This window comes from Tupaia chinensis, unplaced genomic scaffold (assembly GCF_000334495.1).
Source record: "Tupaia chinensis unplaced genomic scaffold, TupChi_1.0 Scaffold000182_1, whole genome shotgun sequence".
Lineage (NCBI taxonomy): Eukaryota > Metazoa > Chordata > Mammalia > Scandentia > Tupaiidae > Tupaia > Tupaia belangeri.
Genome location: NW_006159657.1, coordinates 8,500,845 through 8,513,198, shown reverse-complemented (window position 1 = coordinate 8,513,198; position 12,354 = coordinate 8,500,845). Strand labels below are relative to the sequence as shown.

The window sequence follows — 12,354 nt, the reverse complement described above, 5'->3', positions numbered from 1 at the left end:
TACTGAAAATCACCAAGAAACAAGAACCCTGCCACCACAATAAATGAAAAATTGTATTTCCTCATTTGTTAATGACTAACAGTAGAACCTTCTGCATGTCGTACTGACCAGTTTTGATTTTTAAAAAATGGATTATGTTCATGTTGTTTTGCATGCCCACAAGTTCCATTATTATGTAGCTAGACTTGTTACTTTCTGATTCTTTTTTTTTTTTTTTTTTTTTTTTTTTGCAGTTATCCTTTTACATAGTATTTCTAGACATTGATATCAGTTACTTACATTTTCTGCTAGTATCTTATATTGCCATTTTTCTCAGGGAGAAGTTTTTGCTATAGGGTACATGCATTCACCAGAGAGACAGAAAACGAGAAATCACCCCCCCCTCCCCCAGAGGGGATAAACACACCACAGTCCATTCTCCTCTCAGGATCTTGAACATGCATGTACACGCACCCAATGTGAGTTTAAGCCGCTGGGGCCGGGACTCGAACCGTGGTCAACTATATATGGAAGTCCAGAGATATAGCCATTACACCAATTGCTGGTCCCCACATTGCCATTTTTTTTTTAAAGACATCTAACTGTTTTTAAATTTATTTTCATTTGTCATGAGGAAGAGATTTAATTTGCCTCCTCACCACCTTCTTTGCAGAATCTTTTAACTTATTGTCTCAATTAATTAATTAATTCATTCTTTCACCATTGCTTTTTTGGGACTTAAGTATGTATATCTAAAATAAGACTGCTTCAATTTGCATTTAAGGTTTGAAAAGGCCTCTGTGGAGTACCAGGAGCATCTGTGTGCCATGACAGGTGTTGATTGCTGCATCTCCAGCTTTGACAAATCTGTCCTCACATTAGCCAATTCTGGACGTAACAGTGCCAGTCCCAAACATTCTGTGAATGGTGAGCATTCTGTATTTAATAAGGCACCATAAGTTGTGGTTAAATATTTTATGCTGTTGATCTTACTGTTTGTCTTTTAGGTTTTTATGCTCTTGAAATATTTGTAATTTTTTGGATTTATAATTGAATTGTAAATCTCTTCTGATTTTTATACAATACTTTCACTCAGGTGAATCCAGAAAAACTGTGTTGTCTAAGCCAACTGACTCTTCCCCTGAAGTTATAAATTACTTAGGAAATAAAACCTGTGAGTGCTACATTTCGATTGCTGATTGGGCGGCTGTACAGGAATGGCAGAATGCTATCCACGACTTGAAAAAGAGTACCAGTAGTACTTCCCTCAACCTAAAAGCTGACTTCAATTACATCAAGTAAGGTTTCTTTCAGTTATAAATTATACTCTTCCCACCCCCCATTTAAAATAAATTTTCTGTAACTATAAATTCTTCCTCTGTGGCAGGAAAAAATGGTCATATCTACTAAAACAAAGTGGTCGTACTGTTATAAAAATTACTATAACAGGAAACCAACTTCAGAGTTGGGGAAGAAACTTTCACAGTGGGAAAAGAGACTCATAGTTGCTGAGGCAGGTGTTTGGTATTAGTTTTTGGAATCTGTTGTTCTGAAACCTAGAGAATATGACGTGAAAGTGCCTTTAGAAAGGGTCGTATTTGCTGGCTTTGCTTTTAAGTTAGGGTTGAATATATAAAAAATACTTGTTCTGATAAAGACACTTTGAACATTTGGAAATTAAACTGTTTCTTGTTGCTTTTCTTCTTGTTCCTCTGTGCATTTATTAATCTTGTAACTCAAAATGCAATACTCACTATGTCCCGGAACTTGGCTAGGAAGGTAAAGGTTGTCAGACTGTATGTCACACTTACTCTACTGGGGAATTGGCTAATGGGTACTTTCTTCCTTGAGCACATACCTGTGCGCCAGGCAGCCAGATATGGCATTATATACAGAAGATGCAAATTTTAATCCTTTAAAGGAGAGGTTGAGGGCCTCCAAACCAGAGATAAGCCTTTGGGGGATAGTGATGAAAGGGAAAATGTCATGGCCAGAATCTTTTTTAGTATCTTTATGAAAGCATGGGAGAGGCTTCGCTGAATAAAGCACTTGAAGATTAAAGAAGTGTCCAGGATGTAGGAGATCCAGATGGGAGTGGTCAGCCTTGTCAGGTGTTCCAGGATTACAGAAAAGGGTTGTTTTGCAGAGATACGGAGAAGAAGGTAGGTTGATTAGTAGTGGAGATACTCAAAAATGAAAAGCTTCAGATAAGTTATTTGGTCTGTTTATTTTCCTGAAGTCAAGGAGAGGAGGCTGTGGGTAGAGAAGAATGTTATGTGTTTATTTTGAGTATTACAGAGAATAAGTGTTTTTTAGGCCTGGGAGGAGGAGACACTAGAAGTAGGAGAAAGAACACTGGAAACAGGAGGAAGGATTAGTTGGATCTCACCTTTCCTGTGCATCAAGGAAACCAGTTGAAGTTGGGGATAGACACAGCTTTGGGAGTGTATGGTAGGTTGGTGGTAATGGTAGAGGAGGATGGTAAAGCCCTTTCTTCTTCCATAAGAGTCATTCTGAGATGGAAGTACAGGGCATTGTAGAGGACATGAGGACCCTGCCACTATGTAGGACTTAACCTCATAGTGGCAGCAGTGATAAATGTCCTGGTCCTGAAACCTCAGCAGTCAGTCAGTACCCAGTAATTCTGGTTTACCTGAGAAGCCGGAGGTTGCACTGCTCTAGGTAGAAGCAGGTGCAGAGTATTCGAGGTGATGTGTATTTATGGTGCTGCCTTCCGGCTGAGTTGTAAGGGACTTGCCACTGTGAATGGGTCAGACAGTTTGAGAAGAGAGACTGAGAAAACTGTTAAGTCATCTTCTGGGTTGGAGAACAGCTATAGTAGAAATGGGGGACTGAGAGGGAGGGCTCTGAAAGGAGCAGTGCGGAACTAGGATGATGTGGCTTTGCACCCTGGCATTGATGCTGTGGGACTGAAGGAAACAGCTTCAGAAGTGTCATCATTCTTCAGGTAAAGAGAGGAGATGGAAAGGAATTCTTTGGAAGAAGAAAAATAGGTTCAGTGAAATAGCGGTAAAGGGGGAGGAATGGCAGCAGAAAGAAGGCAGGACTAAGATACAAGATTAATGTGGTAGGAAATCTACAGGAACTTATGCTTCAGGTGAGGAACGAGGCTATGCAGGGAGTTAAGCAGTAGCTTGGGGAGAACTATATGCCTCGCAGAGGTCTCTTGTCAGGGTTGGTCAGGCCCTGAAATTAATAGTCCAGAAAGAAAGAAATGGAGGGGTGAGCCCAATTGAATGTATATAGCTGTGACGTTTCCCATTTTGCCACTCTTAATTTTAGTGCTTATTAAGTAATGGTAGTCCTATCCTCAAAATGAACGCAGTGACATACTTGTTGAAAGTATTTTTTCAGAAGAAGACAGCATATTGGACTCTTTTCCTAGACTTAGTTCTATTTGTTATTATTACTACTACTATTAATATTTTTGTAATGGTCCAGAGGCTAAATTACAGTATAATGCAAACTAACCAACATTTTCATTACAGATCCCTAAGCAGTTTTGAGTCTGGAGAATTTGTTGAATGTACTGAGCAATTGGAATTGTTACCAGGAGAAAATATCAATCTACTTGCCGGAGGATCAAAAGAAAAAATAGGTATTGAGAAAATAACTTCTTTTTAAAGAATTATTTTATTTAACTTTATTTTGTTTATTTATTTATTTGTTTTAATTGGACCAGAGAGGGACAGAGTGTGTGTGTGTTTGTGTGAATGAGAGGGAGAGGGAGAGGGAGAGAGAGAAAGCAAGGCAAGCAAGCCAGCCGCCAGGTCTGGGACTTGAACTGTGGTCGGCCATGTGGGAGTCCAGCACCCTTAACCACCATGTCACCTGCTGGCCCCCAAAAAATAACTTCAAAATTAATTAGTTTTATAGACAAATTGCCCAGAATGTTTGGCTTAGTATATATTCCTAGAAAATCTGAAACTTGTTACACATTTATTAGGGGGCAAAGTCCAGATGAGATGATCCTCAAAATGAACGCAGTGACATACTTGTTGAAAGTATTTTTTCAGAAGAAGACAGCATATTGGACTCTTTTCCTAGACTTAGTTCTATTTGTTATTATTACTACTACTATTAATATTTTTGTAATGGTCCAGAGGCTAAATTACAGTATAATGCAAACTAACCAACATTTTCATTACAGATCCCTAAGCAGTTTTGAGTCTGGAGAATTTGTTGAATGTACTGAGCAATTGGAATTGTTACCAGGAGAAAATATCAATCTACTTGCCGGAGGATCAAAAGAAAAAATAGGTATTGAGAAAATAACTTCTTTTTAAAGAATTATTTTATTTAACTTTATTTTGTTTATTTATTTATTTGTTTTAATTGGACCAGAGAGGGACAGAGTGTGTGTGTGTTTGTGTGAATGAGAGAGAGAGGGAGAGGGAGAGGGAGAGAGAGAAAGCAAAGCAAGCAAGCCAGCCGCCAGGTCTGGGACTTGAACTGTGGTCGGCCATGTGGGAGTCCAGCACCCTTAACCACCATGTCACCTGCTGGCCCCCAAAAAATAACTTCAAAATTAATTAGTTTTATAGACAAATTGCCCAGAATGTTTGGCTTAGTATATATTCCTAGAAAATCTGAAACTTGTTACACATTTATTAGGGGGCAAAGTCCAGATGAGATGACAAAATTTAGGGCTATCCTATTTATGTTTGATTTGGCAAATTAAAGGAAAAATTAGTTAATTAGCTTTTAAAAGTCTACATTTATACTTCAAGATTTATCTAGCTGTTTGTTTTGGAAAGTGCAGTGCAGTGTTTAAGTTAAATATTCTTGATTTTCACTTTGATATTGCTTATGAAGTTTTTTTCCTCATAAATGGAGCATTTTATAAAATAACATGGTAAAATTTGTATTGTGAGGATTCTGTTAGCGATGATTTCGTAGATTCAGTAAGACTTGCTAATGTAGGTCAAGGTTTGCCCCTTTAAGGAGCTGGTTAACTTACTGATTTTTGAGTCTTAGAAGTCAGCTGATTTTTAGGGATCTAAGTTATGATTTTAAATGAAATAATGATTTTTTTTATGGAGCCTGTTAGAAATGATTAATTATAGTGGTTAGCTGCCTGAACTTAAATATGAAAGATGGTATTCATCAATGATTTTTTTTTTAATACTGTCAAGATGTATTATCATTCATACATTAAAAGCTAATCAATTTAATGTTATTTATTTAACTTCTACAGATATGAAAAAACTGCTTCCTAATATGTTAAGTCCAGATCCCAGGGAACTTCAGAAATCCATTGAAGTCCAGTTGTTGAGAAGTTCTGTGTGCTTGGCAACAGCTTTAAACCATATAGAACAAGATCAAAAGTGGCAGTCTATAACTGAGTAAGTTTACTCTTTAAGTAAATGCACATTATGAACTTATATATCACACAACAAGTCTGTATACTGGGGTGGAGTAGGGGGCAGCCAGGAGGAGACAGTTATTGGATCACAAAATACAAATTTTAAGAGCTTTGTTTTCCTTATAAGAAATCATGATATGTGAATGCCACTGGCGAGCATATACTGAGTTGAAACTAACTCCCAGACCCATTTGAGAGAGAGATTTTCGCTTATAGGGTGCATGTGCTTGCTGGAGAGACAGACACAGAGAGAGAAAGTAAAGAAATCACTCCCCACACCCCTACAGGGGAATCACCACATCCCTTCTCCATTCTCTTCTAGGGATTTTGGGCAAGTACGCACATGCACCTGGCATGAGTTTGATACTTTTTTTTTTTTTTTGAGAGATTTTCACTATAAGGCGCGTGTGCTCGTCAGACAGAGAGAGACATAGAGACAGAAAGCGAGAAATCACCCCCCAGGGGGGATGGTCACACTGCAATCCCTTCTCCTCCATTCTCTTGGGATCTTAAGCACGCACGCACACGCGCCCAGTGTGAGTTTTAAGCCACCTGGTCCAGGACGCTAACCGCGGTCGACTTCGTGGAAGTCCAGTGACATAGCCATTACGCTAACTGCTGGTTCCCGAGTTTCATGCTTTTGAGTATGGGACTTGAACCACAATCAGCCATGTGGGAATCCATCTTCTTAACCACTACGCCACCTGCTGGCCCCACTCATGTAATTTTACTGTAGAGTAGGCTGCTCTTTCTTTCCCTGTCTTTGGATGTCACTCTGGTAGCATCTTATCAATTGCTTTATTCCTTTAGTGGTTATAAGTTGAAAAGTCTTATTAATTGACAGTAAATTTTTTGTTTCAGAAATGTAGTAAAATATTTGAAGCAAACCTCTCGCATAGCTATTGGACCACTGAGACTTTCTACTTTAACAGTTTCACAGTCTTTGCCAGTTCTCAGTACCTTACAGCTGTATTGCTCATCTGCTTTGGAGAACACCATTTCTAACAGGCTTTCAACAGAGGTATGTATATATATTTTTACAAGCATATCATGAACATTAATAGTTTAAAAATAGCATTTGTAGTTGAACAAGCTACTACATTCAGAAATCTAAATTGCCATTTAAAAAAATTTTTTTTGGAGAGGTTTTTGCTATAGGGCGCTTGTGCTCACCAGTCAGAGACAGAGAGACAGAAAGCGAGAAATCACCCCCACAGGGGGATGGCCACACCTCAATCCCTTCTCCATTCTCCTCTGGGGATCTTGGGCACGCACGCACACATGCCTGGCGTGAGTTTTAAGCCAGGGTCCAGGACTTAAACCGCATCGACTACATGGGAGTCCAGTGACATAGCCATTACGTTAACTGCTGGTCCCTAAATTGCCATTTTTAGGCAGATTTTCATTTGAGAACTATGCAAGGCAGATAGAAGAAACAAAACTAAAATATAATCTCAAGGATGGCTAATTGCTTAATTGTTTTCCCTTTTTTAGGGGAAGTGTGGTACATAAAGATATTTCCCTTTTAGGGAACCAGCAGTTAGCGTAATGGCTATGTTGCTGGACTCCCATGTAGTCGACCGCGGTTCGTGTCCCGGACCCGGTGGCTTAAAACTCATGCCGGGCGCGTGTGCGTGTGTGCCCAAGATCCTGAGAGGAGAATGGAGGAGAAGGGATTGCGGCGTGACCATCCCCCCTGGGGGGTGATTTCTCGCTTTCTGTCTCTATGTCTCTCTCTGTCTGTCTGGCGAGTGCACGTATCCTATAGCGAAAACCTCTCCAAAAAAAGATATTTCCCTTTTATTGATTATGTAAATTTTAGATTTGACTTGAACAGAGTTCACTACTTCCTTCCAAATGTGATAAAACCAAAGGTGGGCCCTTCTTCAAAATTATAATCTTAAGAATCTGGTTATAAAAAACACTTTAGTTTGTTTTCCTTTTAAATTTGCCATAGGGTGGGTGTGTTCAGTAAAGATGGGCAGAGAAAGTAGGAAAGCACCCCTTAGAAGGGGATGGCCATGCCACTGACCCTTCTTCCTCATTTTCCTCTCAGAATTTTGGGCACGCCTGCACACGCACATATGGCATGTTTTTCAAGCTGCTGGGTTGGGACTCAAAACGTAGTCAGTCTTGCCAGAATCTGCTGTCTTAACCACTATGCCAACATGCTGTCACCCTCCCCTTTATTTTTGGTAATCTTCTACTTTATAGTAAATGTGCTGTGTTTACATTTTATAAAAATGTGCTTTACTGATAATTGCAATGATACATTGAACTTAATATTCTAAAATTACTTTTTCCTAAAAGAATTTTTTCGAAGATAGTAAAATAAAGGTTTCTTTCTTAGTGTTATACATGCCTCTCATGGTTGGTTAGATGATACATGAGGAAGGAGATAGTTTAATAGGTACAATTAGAGTATAAGGCATGTGTGGTGGCATGGGCCTGTAAGTCCCACCTACATGGGAGGTTGAATAGGATTTTATGACATAGGAGACTCTATCATTTAAGAATAAAAAATAAAGATAATGTATATGGTTTAAAAAACATGGAAAAATCCAACATAGCCTCCTTGTATCAGAGTCTTAAAAAGTGTGTTTACAAACATAGGATCCTATTAACTTTAAGTATTATTTTCCTCTGGCAGGACTGTCTCATCCCACTCTTCAGTGAAGCTTTGCGTTCCTGTAAACAGCATGACGTGAGGCCATGGATGCAGGCTTTAAGATATACCATGTACCAGAATCAGTTGTTGGAGAAGATTAAAGGTAAATATTGGGTGGTTGGGAAAGTAATGATGCATTTTTGCATAGAAAAATATATCATGACTTTCCTGATGACCTAATGGTTTATTTATTTATTATTTTAGAGAGAGAGATTTTTGCTATAGGGTATGTGTGCTCATTAGAGAGAGAGAGAGACAAAGTGAGAAATCACCCCCTAGGGGCGATGGTTGAACCTCAATTGCTTCTCCTCCTTCCTCCTCTTGGGATTTTGGACATATATGTACACATGGCCAGTGTGAGTTTAAGCCACCAAGTCTGGGACCTGAACCATGGGTGACCATGTGGTAGTCCAGTGGTGTAACCATTATGCCACCTGCTGGTCCTCTAATTGTTTATTTTTAACTAACTTTATTTAATTAACTTTATAGATTGCACATTTTAAGTGTACATTTTAATGAATATGACATATCTTTGCTTGTGTAACCACCAGTACAATGAAGATAACAGAACATTTCTGTTACCTCAGAAGGTTCCCTTGTGCCTCTTGGGGCAGCTTCCCATTAACCCTATTCCAGACAGTTACTGATTTGCTTTCTATCACTATACATTAGACTTGTCTTTACTACTGTCTCATATAAATAGAATCATACATTATGCTCTCTTCTATCTGAGTTTTCTAGCTCAGCACTTTTTTTTTTAATTTTTTTTTTTTTTTTATTGCATTAAGGCACATGTGCTCTCTGAAGACAGAGAAACAGAGGGTGGAAAAGTGAGAAATCAACCCCTGGTGGGTTGGCCATGTTGTAATCCCTTCTCTTCCATCCTCCTTGGGATTTAGGGCATGCATGCATACGTGCATGGTGTAATTTTTCAAGCTGCCGGGTCTGAGACTCGAACCATGGTTGGCCATGTGGGAATCCAGCATTTTAACCACCTTGCTACTTGCTGGCCCCTTAACACATTAAAAAATAAAGTAAAAAGATATATATACATTATATATATATATATATATATACACACACACACACACACACACACATATATACATATATATATGTATGTATATGTACACACACACATATATATTTAAGAGTTATTTAATTTTATTTATTATTATTATTCAGTTTGTCCAAAGAGAGAGAGAGAGAGAGCAAACAAGCTACCAGGTCTAGGACATCAAGTCAGTCAGGTGGGAGTCCAGTGCCTTAACTACCATGTCACCTTCTGGCTGACCCCACCTCAGCACATTTTTAAGGTTCACCCGTGTGGCATGTGTACAGTTGTTTTTATTGTTGAGAGAACTATTTTACACTTTAATTTTTATCATATGATGGATATTTGGATTTTTTTCAAATTGAGCTGTTAGTATAAAGCTGCTGTGACTTTTCATGTATAGGTCTCGGTACATATTTTTATGTGTCTTATAAGTAAATGCCTAAGAGTGATATTATTGGGTCACTAGATTTTCAAAATAGTTATGCAGAAAGAGCTTGCATTCTTTCTTTTTTTCTCTCTTTGTTTCAATGATTTGCCGGAGGATACATGTGCTTGCCAGAGAGTGAGTGAGAAAGCACCCATCATGGGGAGTGATCAGGCCACAGTGCCTTCCTTCTCCATTTCTCCGTCCTTTTAGGATTTGGGCACGTAAGCCCACATGCCCAGCATGTTTGTCTAAGCTGCCTGAGATTTGAACTGTGTGATTGGCCCTGTGGAATCCAGTTGCCTTAACTACTAGGCCCCTCTGTAGTTTCTTATAAAGTGGTTGTACATTTTACATTCCTTCTGCATCTAAGGAAAGTTCTACATCTCTGGTTTTTAAAATAATTATTTAATTTTATTTATTAGTTTTTTAAAATTTTAATTTGTTGTGAGGCATGTGCACTCACCAGAGAGAAACACAGAGACAGACAGACAGACAGACAGACACATAGAAAGCGAGCAAGCAGCCAGGTCCAAAACACAAACTGCAGTTGGCCATGTGCGAGTGCAGCTCCTTGACCACCATGCCACCTGCTAGCCCCATCTTTGGTACTGTTAATCTCTCAAAATTTAATCACCAGATTGGGTGTGTCTTTTGGCTTATTTGCATTTTGCTGATGATTAGTGATCTTGAACATTTTTTCATTTCTGTAGTGGCCACTGAATACTTCCCAAATGTTCAAATCTTTCACCTGTTTTTAAAGAAATCCTAAGATAATCCTAAGATTTTTTCCTTTTCCTTGTCAGTTGAAATTGTATTATGAATGTTAAGTTTTAAACAGTCCAAATGAATTGCTGAAGAATTACTATTCATATAAATATTTGTCTTTTTTTTTTTTTTTGGTGAGAGATTTTTGCTATAGGGTGCGTGCGCTCCCCAGAAAGAGAGAGAGAGAGAGAGAGAAGTCACCCTCCCACCCACCCATAGGGGATGGCTATAGTGCAGTCCATTCTCTTGGGATCTTGGTCACATGCTCATGTGCCCAGCGTGATTTTCAAGCCTCCAGGTCTGGGACTCAAACCTCGGATGGCCATGTTATATAGTCCAGTGGTGTAACCATTAAGCCATCTGCTTGTCCTCGCCGTATACATATAATCTAGTGAACACCTGTCTTATTGTATGCCAAGCACCGTCCAATATACTAGGAATTTGATGCTGAGTTGTCTTTAGGGAGGTGGTGAGGAAGGATGATAGAGAATTTGGGGGCCATGTTTTCATGCAATCTGGGGTTAGAAAAAATCGAGAGCCTAATGAAATGTTTTCTTCTCTCCAGAACAAACAGTCCCAATTAGAAGCCACCTCATGGAATTAGGTCTAACAGCAGCTAAATTTGCTAGAAAACGTGGGAATGTGTCACTTGCAACCAGACTGCTGGCACAGTGCAGTGAAGTTCAGCTGGGAAAAACCACCACTGCACAGGACCTAGTCCAGCACTTTAAGAAACTGTCAACTCAGGGTCAAGTGGATGAGAAATGGGGACCAGAACTTGATATTGAAAAAACCAAACTGCTGTATACAGCAGGTTAGTAAATGGAATTGTGGTTAGTACACAAATATAAAAATCATGTGTGTGAATATTACTGTGTTTGGTGGGAGGCAGTAATCGAAAAGATGATTACAGACAATCCTAGGCTTAATAATAGTTAAACTTAAGAGTTTTTTACTTTGCAGTGTGATGTGAAAACTCTACACATTTGAGAAGTACTGAATGTACTGAATAACATACATTCTGGTTATGGCATTCAGTAAATTACATGAGCTGTTCCACAATTTATTATAAAATAGGCTTTATGTTAGACGATTTTGCTAATGTAAGTATTCTGAGCATGTTTAAGATTGGTAGACCAAGGTATGCTTTTTGGTAGGTTTTTAGCTGTATTCAGTGCATTTTGACTTAATTGGAATATAACTCCTTTGTAAGTTGAGGGGTTTCATATTCCCAGCTGTTGCAGTACATTCGTGTCCTGAATAAAAGTGTGTACTTGACTTAACCGCTATAATTCTGTGTTTTTAGAAGAAATAATTTTGTTCTAGAGATTACCAATTATTACTGAAATTATGTGTATGAAAAAGTTCATTATTTTACTCTGAAATAATTTCAGTTATTTGCTTTTAATAGTTCTAAGTGCCGATTTTGTTTTGTTTTCTGTAGGCCAGTCAACACATGCAATGGAAATGTTGAGCTCTTGTGCCATTTCTTTTTGCAAGTCTGCAAAAGCTGAATATGCAGTTGCAAAGTCAATTCTGACACTGGCTAAATGGATCCAGGCAGAATGGAAAGAGATTTCAGGACAGCTGAAACAGGTTTATAGAGCTCAGCAGCAACAGAACTTCACAGGTCTTTCTACTTTATCTAAAAATATACTCACTTTAATAGAACTGCCATCTGTTAATACAATGGAAGAAGAGTATCCTCGGATTGAGAGTGAATCTACTGGTAGGTTTCTTTTACTAAAGTACTAATTTTAGAAGTTTCCCTATTTTAAAGTTTACTACATTATATTGACTAAAATTTGCCACAAAAAATATGTCTGTGGAAATTTGATAGCATATTGTTTGGAACTCAGACACATTTATCCCATTTTGGAAGTTGGTGAACTCTGCCCCCAGGCCATACTTCCAGCCTTCCAGATTCTAATTGCTTTAAGGGACTTAGGTGTAAGATATTTTTCCTTTTTAAAATTTGCTAAAGTGCCGTGGGCTTGCCTAAGAGAGACTGGGGTGTGGGAAGTGAGAAAGTACTCCCCCCCCGGTGGGGGTGGTGGTGGTGTCGGGTCCAG

The 12,354-nt window shown here is 38.7% G+C and overlaps 1 protein-coding gene across 1 annotated transcript in view; it reads left to right on the top strand.

The window, feature by feature from the left end:
* Positions 1-12,354, top strand: part of SMG1 (SMG1 nonsense mediated mRNA decay associated PI3K related kinase) — a gene marked incomplete in the record, with an annotated part of 101,565 nt that overhangs the window by 38,632 nt on the left and 50,579 nt on the right. The window contains 8 exon segments of the mRNA XM_014587089.2: positions 764-906; positions 1,076-1,277; positions 3,489-3,598; positions 5,198-5,345; positions 6,227-6,386; positions 8,016-8,136; positions 10,848-11,096; positions 11,727-12,011. Of these exon segments, the coding sequence (XP_014442575.1) occupies positions 764-906; positions 1,076-1,277; positions 3,489-3,598; positions 5,198-5,345; positions 6,227-6,386; positions 8,016-8,136; positions 10,848-11,096; positions 11,727-12,011 (1,418 nt within the window).